This window comes from Perissodus microlepis, chromosome 7 (assembly GCF_051167445.1).
Source record: "Perissodus microlepis isolate ML-2025 ecotype Zambia chromosome 7, ASM5116744v1, whole genome shotgun sequence".
Taxonomy (NCBI): domain Eukaryota; kingdom Metazoa; phylum Chordata; class Actinopteri; order Cichliformes; family Cichlidae; genus Perissodus; species Perissodus microlepis.
The window spans coordinates 12,075,204-12,088,161 of NC_140467.1; the positions used below are offsets into that span (position 1 = coordinate 12,075,204).

General features: G+C 39.2%; 1 protein-coding gene across 1 annotated transcript in view; it reads left to right on the top strand.

Moving 5' to 3' along the window:
- The first annotated feature begins 9,832 nt into the window (after positions 1-9,832).
- roraa (RAR-related orphan receptor A, paralog a) overlaps positions 9,833-12,958 on the top strand; it is a 187,078-nt gene continuing 183,952 nt past the window's right edge. The window contains exon 1 of the mRNA XM_084933439.1: positions 9,833-10,152. Within this exon, the coding sequence (XP_084789565.1) occupies positions 9,999-10,152 (154 nt within the window). The 5' untranslated portion in view covers positions 9,833-9,998. The remainder of the gene's footprint in view (positions 10,153-12,958) is intronic.

Genomic DNA, 12,958 nt, shown 5'->3' on the forward strand with positions numbered 1-12,958 from the left:
CTATTGCAAAATTATCGCATTAAAGTGAACTGATGCTCTTTCCAGATTACAACAGTTTCATGCAGAAAATGTCATTTATTTAAGCATATTAATTCAAATTTGGGGAGCTTTTGTGGGAAGAGTAGTACCCATGAAAAAATAATCACTGAGAAGAACAGGAATTAATTTCTGTGTATTGGACCAGAGCCAGATAACAGGAAGAGATGCTGAACAGAGTCCAGACTCTCTTTGTCTGTGTCCAGCTCTGCTCATTAGAGTGGTGCTGTGCAGCTCATGGCCCATCGCTTCCCACTGTTATGAGGGGCCTTGCCTAAACAAATAGAAATGATGTGCATCACATGACAGATGATTGCAGAAAATATGAGTTTCTGCAGTAGTGGGGGTTTACAACACAGTATACACAGTTTACGTTACTTTAAAAATGTAATGTGCAACTAAATCTTAAATTACCCTGTTGCATGTTCAAAACTGATACTGTAATGCCATTATGATAGCACTTATTGGTTATGTCAGCACTTAAAGAATTCTAGAATTTTGATTTTTTTCCTCAGTTCAGTATAAAAATAATAACTGATGCTCACCAATTAAATGCAGTTAATCTCAATCAGCACTAATGCTAACTGTATAAAATGGATTAAACAATTGTTAGACATGAACCTGACCTATACGTTGCCCGTATTAAATAAGTTTTTCAGTCAGTGTGAATAAAAATATTGTCCTTTTTTTATTGTAATGATTCAGTTGTATGAATTATTGGTTTGAATGACTAGCAAAAATGTGAATAAAGATTGTTAGGGATGTTAAAAATATATATATATGTAGTTTAACTGTTAGAGCAAGAGTTATGAACAAAACTATAATGGGGTAATAATAATGATGATGATAATAATCTTACTATGACCTTAGACTATGTGTCTATATATCTGTAGGTACCATATCTCCTTATTGGTTGGGCCAATCTCAACAAACCTTTGCATGGACTTTGTTGCACATAGAACTATTATTAACAATTGTATATTTTAAAAATCATTTATTATAAATTCCAGTTCTGTGGATTTTTCTCTTCATCCCCTGGAAATGTGATGTAATTTTATGTTTTGTCTTTGCATTTGTTTCACATATCACGTTCATCATATGTCGCCCACGTAACTTAAAGGTCATCAACATTTCATCCTATTCACCACTAAATAAAAAATAAAGAATTTTAAACAGTGTTGCAGGCCTGTTTTTTTTTTTTTTGCCACTACTACTACTACTACTACTACTAATGATAATAATAATAATAATAACTTTAGTTAGACAATATCTTTCAAAAGTTATAAAGCACTTTACATACAATGAAAAGACCACCTAGCACTAATTAAATAGTACATATTACAACAAATATTATATTCCATAAAATAAAATAAAAATATCATCAGTAAATTGTACAGATATGGATCTGTAAATATGGTGCGATAAATAACTGATCTTAGCATAGAACTGATTGAACAATGTTTGAGATAATCTATTTCATAGCTTTGATCAATAATAATAATACATATTTACAGGTTACTTTTAATGATATTGGTAATTATACATAGTCTATATGTCTATTGACTTGTTATTGCCAATGTTACTTGCAAAGTATGGATGGAATCTCAGATTTCCCTCACACTAATGCAAAAAATATGCTTGAAACATAAGCAATATAAAAAGTTTTGGTACAGTGGTGTAGCATTACGATACTGATCACTGTAAGGCATGTTACAGTATACCGTCGATAGCTCGGGCAGTAGCATGGAGGACTATAGTGGTAGCAGTTGAAATTCATTAGTTGCTGATTCAAATCTGACTCGAAGGAAGAGGTCATTTTGGGCAGGATGATTAGAGAAGAGCACTGTACCCTTATAAGGATTTTGATGGTCTTTTTCCTTATGATAGCTGGGGTCAGCTCTTGCACCCAAAACAATTTAACAACAACAAAATTTGCTTAAATTTGTAGTCATACTTATTTTTTCTTATATAGACAAATTATACACAATAGAATGTATAAAAGGTAATTTAACATAAGGCATTCTGTACTACTATCAGATTATCAAATGTGAGCACACATGGGTCCATATAAAGTAGTCAATAAGTCATTAGCATGCATGTATGTAGTGCATCATTTCAGGCCCTAGTTTATCACTGGATTATTTAAAATTCTTCCAGTTCCAGCTTTTTCTTGTAGAAAGTGATATGAGATGGTTTTTCTAGAAGAGCTTCATATATTTGTATCTTTTTTTAAATAAAGATGTTATGAAGCTACACATCAAATATTAAATGTTACAAATAATACATTTTCTTTTTTTTTTGATAAATATGTTTGTTTGAAATTTGATGCCAGCAACACCGTTCTAAAAAAAAGTTAGGACAGGGGCTTGTTTTCCACAGGGTTGCATCATCTCTTCTTTCAGCAACACTCAGTAACCGCTTGGGAACTGAGGTGACCCACTGCTTTTGACAGTGACTTCTTCTTAGCTTGACACAGGAGCGTTAACGTCATTTTGTCACATCATAATACATCAATTGTTTTCATTACATCACAGACACAGGGCGTGTCCATACATCACTTAAAAGATTAACAGAGTGAATCAGAATGCGTTGGTCCTGGTTCCACCTATCCGGCTGGATGATTTCCCTAATCCCCTGAGGTCTAAGTCGTCATAGGTATTAACCCTAAACCTACACTAAATCAATATTTTTGGAAAAATATGACCCCGTTTTGATGTGTATCAGGTATAACAAATATGTTTGTTTCCTGATGACCAAAACTTGAGAGAACAATTTTATAAAAACAGAAATGACATATTCTACAGTTAGAGTTAGGGTAAAGTTTGGGGTCATCACCAATAGTAACAAATGACTGATAACTTGAGAGTTAAATTAGGATAAGCTGGATTTAATAATGACAGATAACTGCATATTAATTTCTAATAGAAAACTAATAAAAGCCATGGTAAATGTAAGGGTGTAAGGCTTTTACCCCAGCAGAGCAAGAAGGTGATTTGTACTAAATATAATACCTGAAATCAGCATTGGATGCCAAAGGAGGACTGGCATAAAGTGACTACTTTGAAAAAGAAAGTAATGTATATTTGTATTTTTGAAATAAATTATTTTAATGTGCTTTTTTGTCGAATACACCCCGAAAAAAGGTAAAAGAAACAAAGCATAACACAACAAGTCTGAAGTATAGCCCAATATATCATAAAAACTAGACATACGCCAAAATAAAGCACAGAATAAAACTGAAAAAGACAAATACTGGAAGCAGTAAAAGAAACAGGAGAGGGAAATTAAAAACATCAAGTAATGAGTGCTGAAAAATATTTCATTCATAACTGTTTAAGGGCAGTGACATGTGTCGTCATGTATGTGATGATTAATGATAATAAGTCACATGTTATTAATTCCCTCCTGACTAATGTGGTAGCTTACCAAGAGTAATGAATCAGGGTATGCCAGAAGATCATGTTGGGAAATACTGTTTCCAACATGATCAACATGGAAATGAGGTTTAATCATTTGAACGTGAGTGTTGGCATAATTGCAAATTTTCAATTTGTACACATGTTCAAATCTCATTGCAAGTGATGAAATATTTACTGCTCCAAATCGTGTGATTCCTTGATTGTACAATACACTTTAAAAGAATTAAAATGACTTGTTTTCACTTGAACTCTGTGATTTCACTGTGTGGACATTTCACCCCCCTCCAGTCCCATGGATCTAGAGAGAGGCAGGCTTTGAGGAAAGTCTTTTTGTGTTAAAGCCTTTGAATATCTATTCTTTATGATCTCTATTCCCTCTGCTGAAGTTCAGAGTGTGCGTGAACAGAGGAAGGGGAAGGGTGGAATCATAACACTGATGATGAGATGACACCGAACATACTTTGGAGAGCATTTTTGATTCTTTACACATTTTCCTAAACTCAGACAAATATATCCAGAAGCTATCACTGTATTCCATAAGCTGGTTCGATGAATAATGGTTGTTATGACAGGGAGCAGTGTCAATCAGACATGATAGCTTGAAGAAGTAAAATAAACATGAAACAAGGCAAATAAAAAGAGAGTTATATAAAGCTCTCCTTGATGTTCAGCATCGTACCTCTTTACCCCTAGTGTGTCTGTTCTATAATGGCACAAAGTAGGGATGGGTTGTCGCTGTCTTTTTCATCTCACTGCCTTTTGTTAGTATGTTGAGAGAGGCAAAGAGAGAGGGAGAGTGAGGAAGGAAGAAGAAGAGGAGGTTGCTGGGGATTGGACCCAGTCCCTGCACACCCAATTAAAGGAATCTTCTGCTCAAAGACACAGTCTGGCAACATGTGTTCTGACATTTGTCTTCCTGAGTGTTGTGATTTACGGTACCATGGAGCTAAAGGCTAAATTAGCAGCCGCCCAACATCAGAGACCCCACAGTAATATTGGATGGGTGAGGATTGTCAGATAGGATCAAGCATGCAGTGTGCTGTTGTCTTGTTTTCATCATCGCGTGCAATAGAACGGGTTGGCGACCCTGGTGCTTTGTTGATAGATGAGTCAAAACAATGCTTGCTGTAATTTGGGATTTGCAAATTCAAGTCATTAGCATTTTACTGAAACAGCATGTTAATCAACATCAAATCGGGGATAAAGCATAACATTTAGGACTTATTAGAAATGTCCATGCAAATAGACTCCAGTACAACAACTGTGCCATAAATTCCGCTTTTATGACGCTTACAGACTTCCAGTTCAACTGAGATTCTCCAAGAGCAGATAATTCTGCTTTCCTGTGCCTTACTGAGGTTATAAGGGAAGGTGATGCCATATCTGAATTATCTTATGTGTTCCTAATATTTTGTCCACCCAGTTAAGATTCTTTCAGGAAGGTTGCACATATGTTGACAGTGTATATCACATATAGAATGTTATACTTTTGCGTTACTGATGTATAAACTTTATAATTTGTCAAAAACTGGGAATTATTTAAAGACAATACAAATGAGAACAGCATCCAATATTATAGCGTTACCATTGTTTGTGTATATAATGAGGTGAGTGGAAAGCAAGCATGGTCTACCACTGTTTAATAGTAGGTAACCTTACTTTTTTGGCTACTGCTTGTGAACTCTACATTTATGAGTACAATATAAAGTATTCCATCCAGAGTGTGGGGTTGTTTTCCTTCCTCTGAACCTTTAAAGCACAATCTCTAATCGAGATCCTCCTTCCCCAGACACAGCTTTGATCTCTTCCTGTGGGACCTGTTTGTGCCACTAAGGATTCTCTGATAAGCCTTACACCCAGGCAGCAATTACACTACTAATTACACAAGTATAAAACCCTGACCTTGCACTTAATATACCTGCCTCTGTGCTGTGTCGCTGAATTCCACTTCTACCGACAACTTGCACGCAAACAAAAATAGAAACAGACTGTAAGCACAAATGAAAAACACCGAAGAGTCTTTATGCACAGACGGCATAGCTGCTGCCGAGTTGCGGGGTGTGCCTTCCCAGCAGCCGGTGTAGGGGTGTGATCTCACAAGGTGAGCGGATGCTGGAGGAGAAAGCTGCCTTGCGGTCAGCAGGGAGGCAGCGGGCCTCAGGGAAAAGCTCTTAACTTCTGTCAGGCACAAATAACCACGCCATTTTTCACCCTGTGATTTTTAACTGAGAAAATGATTCCAGTCCCCAGTCATATGAACTCTATGCACATGCCATGAGTCAATTCTAGCTCTGATAGAAAGGAATTCATCTAACCTGCCAATCTTTATTTCTTGCGCAGTTCAGTGTTTTAGGCTACTTGGCATAATACACCCATCTAGACGGCATGAATGCATTATCGTGTAACTGACTGGGCATGAAAAAGTGCAGTGTGACACATCTGACTGTCTTGATTTTATGCCTTTGTGACCAAGAAGCATGCTGTAAGACTGTTTATGAAAAATAAATATCAAATGTCACATGTACAAATCCTATCAAGAATTATTGGAAATCTCAATGTCACTGAAGTCTTAATGTGGAGAAAAGCAGAGCCTGGGTAGTGAATTACATTTTATTGTCAACCCTGAAAAAAATAGAAGAAATGGTAGATGGAAGTTCAGAATTAAAGCGGTTATTCAGTAGGTGGAAAGTTTTCCCTTTACAAAGAACGCGTTAGAAACCTTAAGCTGAGTGTGGATACCGTGATGTGATTTACTGTGGTCAACATGCTGCTAGGTGGTGCTAGTGGCGCTGCTTCTGAGGGAGAGATTACACTCCGAGGAAGCAACACTGTTAGATTCACCTGCATTTGCCAAAACCCTAAAAGTGTGAAGCCATCTCGGACTGAGCTATATCGCCTTTCGGATTTTATATTCCAAGTGTGCACTATGTGTATGTACTGTAGAAAATACTGTACTTCCTGTGTTTGCTGAAATAACAGCAATGACTTTTTATCTGCCTCCCAGGCTTGCACTTATGAGGCACTGATTCTTAAAGTGAGAATATATGAGAGCGTGTGCCCCCGTACTCGAGTATATTGCCACACATCAGATCATTTAACACTTTGAACTGTCAGAAATGTGTCACTCAGCCTCTCTCTTGATACCTTCATCTGTCAGACTGAAATCATAAATACAATCATTTCCCCAATGTTGGCTCTTTATTCTGTCAACCGTTTCAAAATGTGACTGTGCCTCTTCATTTCCGACCCATGAATAAGTGAGAGGCCATTAATATGTCTCTTTCATTACACTCTGGCACTGCACTGCATGAGCATGCACAGAACTGCGTGTTCACTGGGCTCTGGTTCTGATGTCCGATTTGTAAGGCAACAAAGAAATGTCACCATGTCTGGATGGGGAGAAGTGTCTTTCCGAGAATTCATATTTTGTTCCTGTTTAAATAAACGAGAGCAAGAAAAGGAGTCGCTTTCGCATAGTAAACTAAATGTGTTCTGGTTTAAATCATGAGAAATTTTCTGCATGTCTTTTAGTGAATTACTATCTTGGAAACATACACTAAATTATCTTTTTCTGGAGAAAAAATAAATAAATTGTGATCAATCATAGACTAACATATCACCTTCAACCATAGTGTTAAACAAACTTTACAGCGTTGTGAAGAGCTTGTTTGTGCTCAGATTTTGTTTCCCGTTTTTTCTCCTTTTCTTCGCACCTTTTTGTCTACAGATCACCCTGTGGTTTGACAAACACATTTTTTTCTTCCTTTCTATTGCCACTCCCAAGACAAGATTAGAGGGGAAACTCATCAGTCTCCTTGGCTGTTGTCTGATAAACTTTTTATTTGAAGGGTGTCCTGTCTCATGTCTCTGGTGTCTTCCTCCAGTGCACTCCTGATTTGAAATATAGCCTTACATAATGAGGGAGAAAAATAGAGCGGTGTTGCACCCCTGAGCCAATGTCAGCTTAATCAATCATCTGATCACGGCAGGCATGCTTACTCTACTCGCTTCACATCCGCCACATCCTTCCCCCTGTTCAACGATGTGACAGCAGCATAATTCATTTTAACTCAAAAATTAAAGCAGCAACATCAAGCTTGTCCTTGCATCTGTTTGGTCTAAACACACGGCGGTGCTGGTCTTGGTGTGCGCTTTTGCTGCTTTTGTTTGTGTAGCAAAGTCGATGCTTTCCTTTGCACGCGTGCTTATCGGAGGAGTGTTTGCATGCACTTGTGTACAGTGTGCAGTTTACCAGGGTTGCCTTTGCGTGCACATGCCAGGATGTATTTCGCAGATGTGATATTTGTACGTTTTTCAGATGTAACATTTTGAGTGTGTTTATGTCTCAAGCTCAAGTTTCTTTGCTACAGCGCTGAGCATTCAACAGGCGTGGAATGCGAGTGCGGGGTTCACGCGGTCAAATTGCACCAAGTCAGAAGGTCGGGGAAATTTGGAGAAGCTAAGGCTGAGCAGAAGGAATGGAACTTGGCCTCTTCGCTTGGCAGTGAGAGATTCCTTCTGGCTTTCTGTCAAAAAGTCTGCATTCAGCAAAGCATAACTCCAAAAGTTATATCACGCTCTTGTTGCTGAGTTACGTGCAGGAGTGTTGTAATGAAAACATGAAAACTGACCCTTTTTGACAAAGTACCCCATGTTATTAGTCCAGACTTAAAATGCTGCATATTTTAGTATGTCTCGTAGCACTGATCTGTAGTTTTGCATGGATTAAACACCTTTTTTTTATTATGTGTTCTAAAATTGGATACAGCTTAATTACAAATTAGAAACAGCATAAATCATATTTACATATGCGGATTCTTTCACGTTTTTTTCCCCCAAGGCTATGTTTGTCACTATTCACCTTCACGTTAATAAAGTTTTTGCGATACTCTCAAAAGCTGCACTTAATGCTACATTTTCCCTAAGTCACTACAGCCAAATGGCGAATCTGACATCATGACAGAAGGAAGTCACATTTGGCCCGTTGAAGCTAAATAAAGAACTCAACAGAGACACATCATAGCCTTTTTTATTGCCCTGCATCATATTATCAGCCTCACCATTATTGTATTAATAGAATAATAACACATAAGAAACAAGCAGCTCTGCCAGCTTTCCTTTACCATAAACCAGAGTGCACTGTAATCAAAAATCAGTGAGAGCCACATCATGCTTCATTTAAGCTATTTAGAGAAAATGTTAACCGCAAGAGTATAAATTAGAATAAAACTACACTACTACAAAGCAACAGCTACAACAGTTACCATACTGTGTGGTGTCAGAAGCCTAGTTAACCAGTATGCACTGAAGCTCATCTGTATGAAGGCAAATGTTCAGGACAGTACAAATATATGTATTACAGAAATATGTGTAATGTCGTTGGGTATTTGGCAACAAGCAGCCTAACTCTGCTGAGACAGCGAGACCATGTCAAAGTCCACGTGCGCCGCTTTTAAGGGGCGGAGTTCAGTCTCGCGGCTTGCCCGCTGATCACATGCAGGAAGCATGGAGTTTGTAATTTGTGCGCAAAAAAAAAAGCGGGATGTGGACGCCGGTCGGCTGAGTGACGTTTGATGGCAGCCATGCACGGCGCTGCATCTTCACGCACATTCTGTCAATCCGCTCTTTTATCACGCACGGCGAAGACACGCAGCTTATTCTGCCAGTGACGGGAAGAGCTCAAGCAGTAGTCATAATAGGCGAAGCACGCTCCTCCCACCGGATGGTGGAGATGATGATGATGATTATGTTAATTGTGATGATGTTGATGAAAATAATGAAGAGTGTTCTGATTATCCCCGCTTGAATGCTTGGACGTTAAAGTTGAATACTTGGCTGAGAGCAGCCGGCAGACTCCTATAGGCAAGCCCAGTGAAGGAATTTGAAGTGAATATTCCCTGCACCCCTACAGCTTTTGGCTGACGTTAGAGAGAAGAGAGATGGGTAATATGGCGATAATTATAAAAGTGGCCATATTTAACAGGGATTTTTTTTTAAATAAAGCAAAAATAAAATAACAACCCCAAGAATAAAGTGTTTTCCTAAAATTATATTGATTATTTTTAGATCGACAGCCTAAAAGAAATAGATTATGTAGCTACAGGCGCAGTTGCGTGCACAAGGATGCATTTTTGGCCACACTGTGCAGTTTTGCAGTTTATAATTCATAGTATGCTATCCCGGTTTTCTTATTTTGCATATAAGCAAATGCAGAGATGTAAAAAATCTTTGGAAATGGTTAGACAGTAATAGAAAATCGATATTACCATGCAAAACTGCGCGGGGTCGATCAGCGTGGATTACTTTCAGGCCTACATCTATTCTTCGACTATTGACAACCTCTCCCTTTCCAGTTTGCATGACTGGAGCTCTCACTAGCGCTGCTAGTGGACAATCAAACCTACACACCCACCTCCAGACACACTCGCATTTCTCATTTCTTACTTCTAAATTAGATAGCGAGACGTGGTGTCGGAGCTCACAGATCGCATAGAATTAGTTTGAAGTACCAGCGGTAGTTAAACAATAAATCTGAAATTCAACATGGAGTCCCCTCCAGATCCAGCGAGCGACCCGGGCAACAGCGCCTCGGAGCCGGCTACCCCGGTCAGGGAAACCCCGGTAAACCTGGAGACGCTCCGGAAAGCGGACCATCCAGCCCCGGTTCGAAGGCAGACCTGTTCAAGCACCAACAGAGGTAAGCGAACCGATTTCCCCCTTTTCACTTGATGAGAAATACGGAGCGATCGGGGACATTTTCATCAAACTTCAAAAATGAATTAAATCGCGTCCCCCTTGAATAACTGCACACTGTCTAAAAATCACCCAACCACAGGTACACAGCTTTTTTTTTTATTTAGTACCACAGCGGCGATTACCCACTTGGTCGTAATGAGTGCTTCGGTGTGGGATCCTGGTGTTTAGGCTCTGCTGACAGCTCAAATCATAGGGGGTGATACGGTCACAGATGTCACATTTACTCTGACTGCAAGATTAATCAATTATCCAGGAACCCGGAGTTGACCAACCGGACCTTCTCCTCGTGCCAAAACGGGCTAACGTGCTCGCTCTAACGCGATATTGTCACAGAGTCGAAAGTGAACTTTGGGAAACTGTGGGTTAGTTTATCGATTAGTGCTATTCGCCTTCGCACAGACGTGTCCTCCACAGTGCCTTATACAACACACTGTACCGTCTGGATGGATTTTTCCCCCCTTTTTTACATTTCCAGCTAACAGATTTGCGCTATTCCTGTGTGGAAAAAGACGCCCCAGCAGCTGGAATTTGTTTAATGCCAGCAAACAGTGTTGCAAGCATTGGAGGCTTCTGCACGCCTTTTGCGATTAACCCCCCTCCCTTCAATACGAACAGACAATGAAAGCCAAACGAGCCCTACATTGCAATTAGCCCGTCAAAACGTCTGCATTGCTGCATGAGGACTGTTTCTTTTTTACACGATTTATCCATCACGTCCCGTCCATGTTGTACAGTACAAGACAGTATTTAACCACACCCCCTCTCGGCTGCATCCAGCACAGGCTAACCGGGCTCACCCAAGTTCAAAGAAATAGTGCTTTCTCTGCTGATTCCTGACAAGCAGAGTTGGTGTGGATACATGGCAGCGAAGCGACCGGTGTAGATGTGACATTCATTCATTGAACGATGTTTTCTTTTTTCTTTTTTGTGAGCGCACTCTTCCTGTGCGCAAGGGTATATTTAGAGTGTGATATGGTGAATGTGGAATGTAAGCTGGTTATGTAACAGGTTTAGCCGTAAACAGAGGCGCGCAACTGAGAGCAGAAATCATCATCTTAGATCTTTTCACTTTATAAAGTGGTTACCCCCCTTACTCCTCGTTATCACCGCGCTTGTTTTATATAGAAAAAACAGCCCAGTTCAGCGACTATTTATATGTATTTACCGCTCAAGCGAAACTGTGTGACTTTGTGGGCTGGCACAGCCTGCGCGCTTATGTAATAGCGGGGCAAAGACAGGTAGTTGGGAGGCTTCGTGGATTGATTTCTTTTTTCACAAGTCTGACTTTGAGACACTCCTAACCTGCTGACCCATATTCACCCCACCCTTTTATGCACAGGATTAAAGTGCGTCTGGGAAAGAGAAAGACAGGAAAAAGAACGCCTTTGGTCTGTTATGTAATGCTGAATGGGTGAAAAAATGTCTTCACTGGGGCAATCTCTGCACTTTGAAAGGAGGTTCTCAGCACGGAAACTTTATTTTGGCCTTTATACAAAGAAAACAGATTATCGTTGGATATTATTTAGCATAGGAGGGCTTAAAGAAAACTTTTGAGAACTTTTCAAAAACTTATTGCAAGTAAATATTTGTCTGACATCGCTTATGGTTAAATTTCTGGAATTATTTTCTCATGTTTAACTGTATAGTTCAAATCCTGTTGTGTATTTTAGCCTTTCATACAGGTGGAAAAAGCGTAATTCATGTTTTAGCCTCATTAAGTTGTCATGTGCAGTGCTGATTTAGCATTAGAAACTTTAACTCCACTCTGTTACGGTCAGTCGTCTAACCTTTAGAACATTAATAAATATTACAGTGAGATGACAACGTATTGTAATGCTACAAAGGAAGGCCACTGGTTGTTTTAAAAGACCCCCAAACTGAGGTCACGATGGAGATGTCTTATAAATGTAATAATCTAGAAATATTTACAGCATTCATCATGCAGGAGAGCAGAAGAAAAGCTTGCTTTCATAAAGATATTATGCCATAATTGCTTTATTCAATTGAAAGTACACATGTTCTATTAAGGAGAAGCTGCAGCCGGGTTATTGCGTAGGCAGAGTTGATTGTAGGGTTGCTTAAAAAAATAAAACAATAAAAAAGGAGAAAAAAAGAAACAGTAAAAAAATATTTATAGTTCACAGCAGTGTTACAGACTTCTGAAACATTTTTTAGGATTACGCTTCCACGCTCAGACTCTGGCTTTTTAGGCCAGGCACGGAAACCAACATCTGAAAGGCGGCAGACACTCGCTTAAGCGCAGTTTCCCTCTTTACACCAGCTGTATTAGACTTTCTGAGGATGCACATTTCTTATCCTGCATGCAGAGCGTTTACTGTTTTAACCCTGAGTGCTAATACCTTATAAGTAGAAACGGCTTACTTCAGCAGAAGCTCTGCTGTAAGACTTGAGTTGGTCAGAGAACAGGCCTTGAAGGGCTTTTGGTATATCATTACTGGAAAGAAGAAAGGGTGTTATTTTCATATTGCAAGATCTCTCCGTTCACAAATTTGGAAACAATCAATATTAATGGCTTAGTTATGTAAGGTGATGGTCTCTGCAGAGGTTTGAAATCTTACAGTTGCACAGGGAAGCACCGAAGCCGCGCGTGTGATGAGAGACCTGGTGTTTGCATCCGCATTTAACATTAGTTTGTTCGAAATGTGCGTGCTTCCTAGAAGTGTGGAATTAGACTCCACCGAATGATGCTGATTGATATGCTTGTCTTCTTGTACTGCGCTACCATT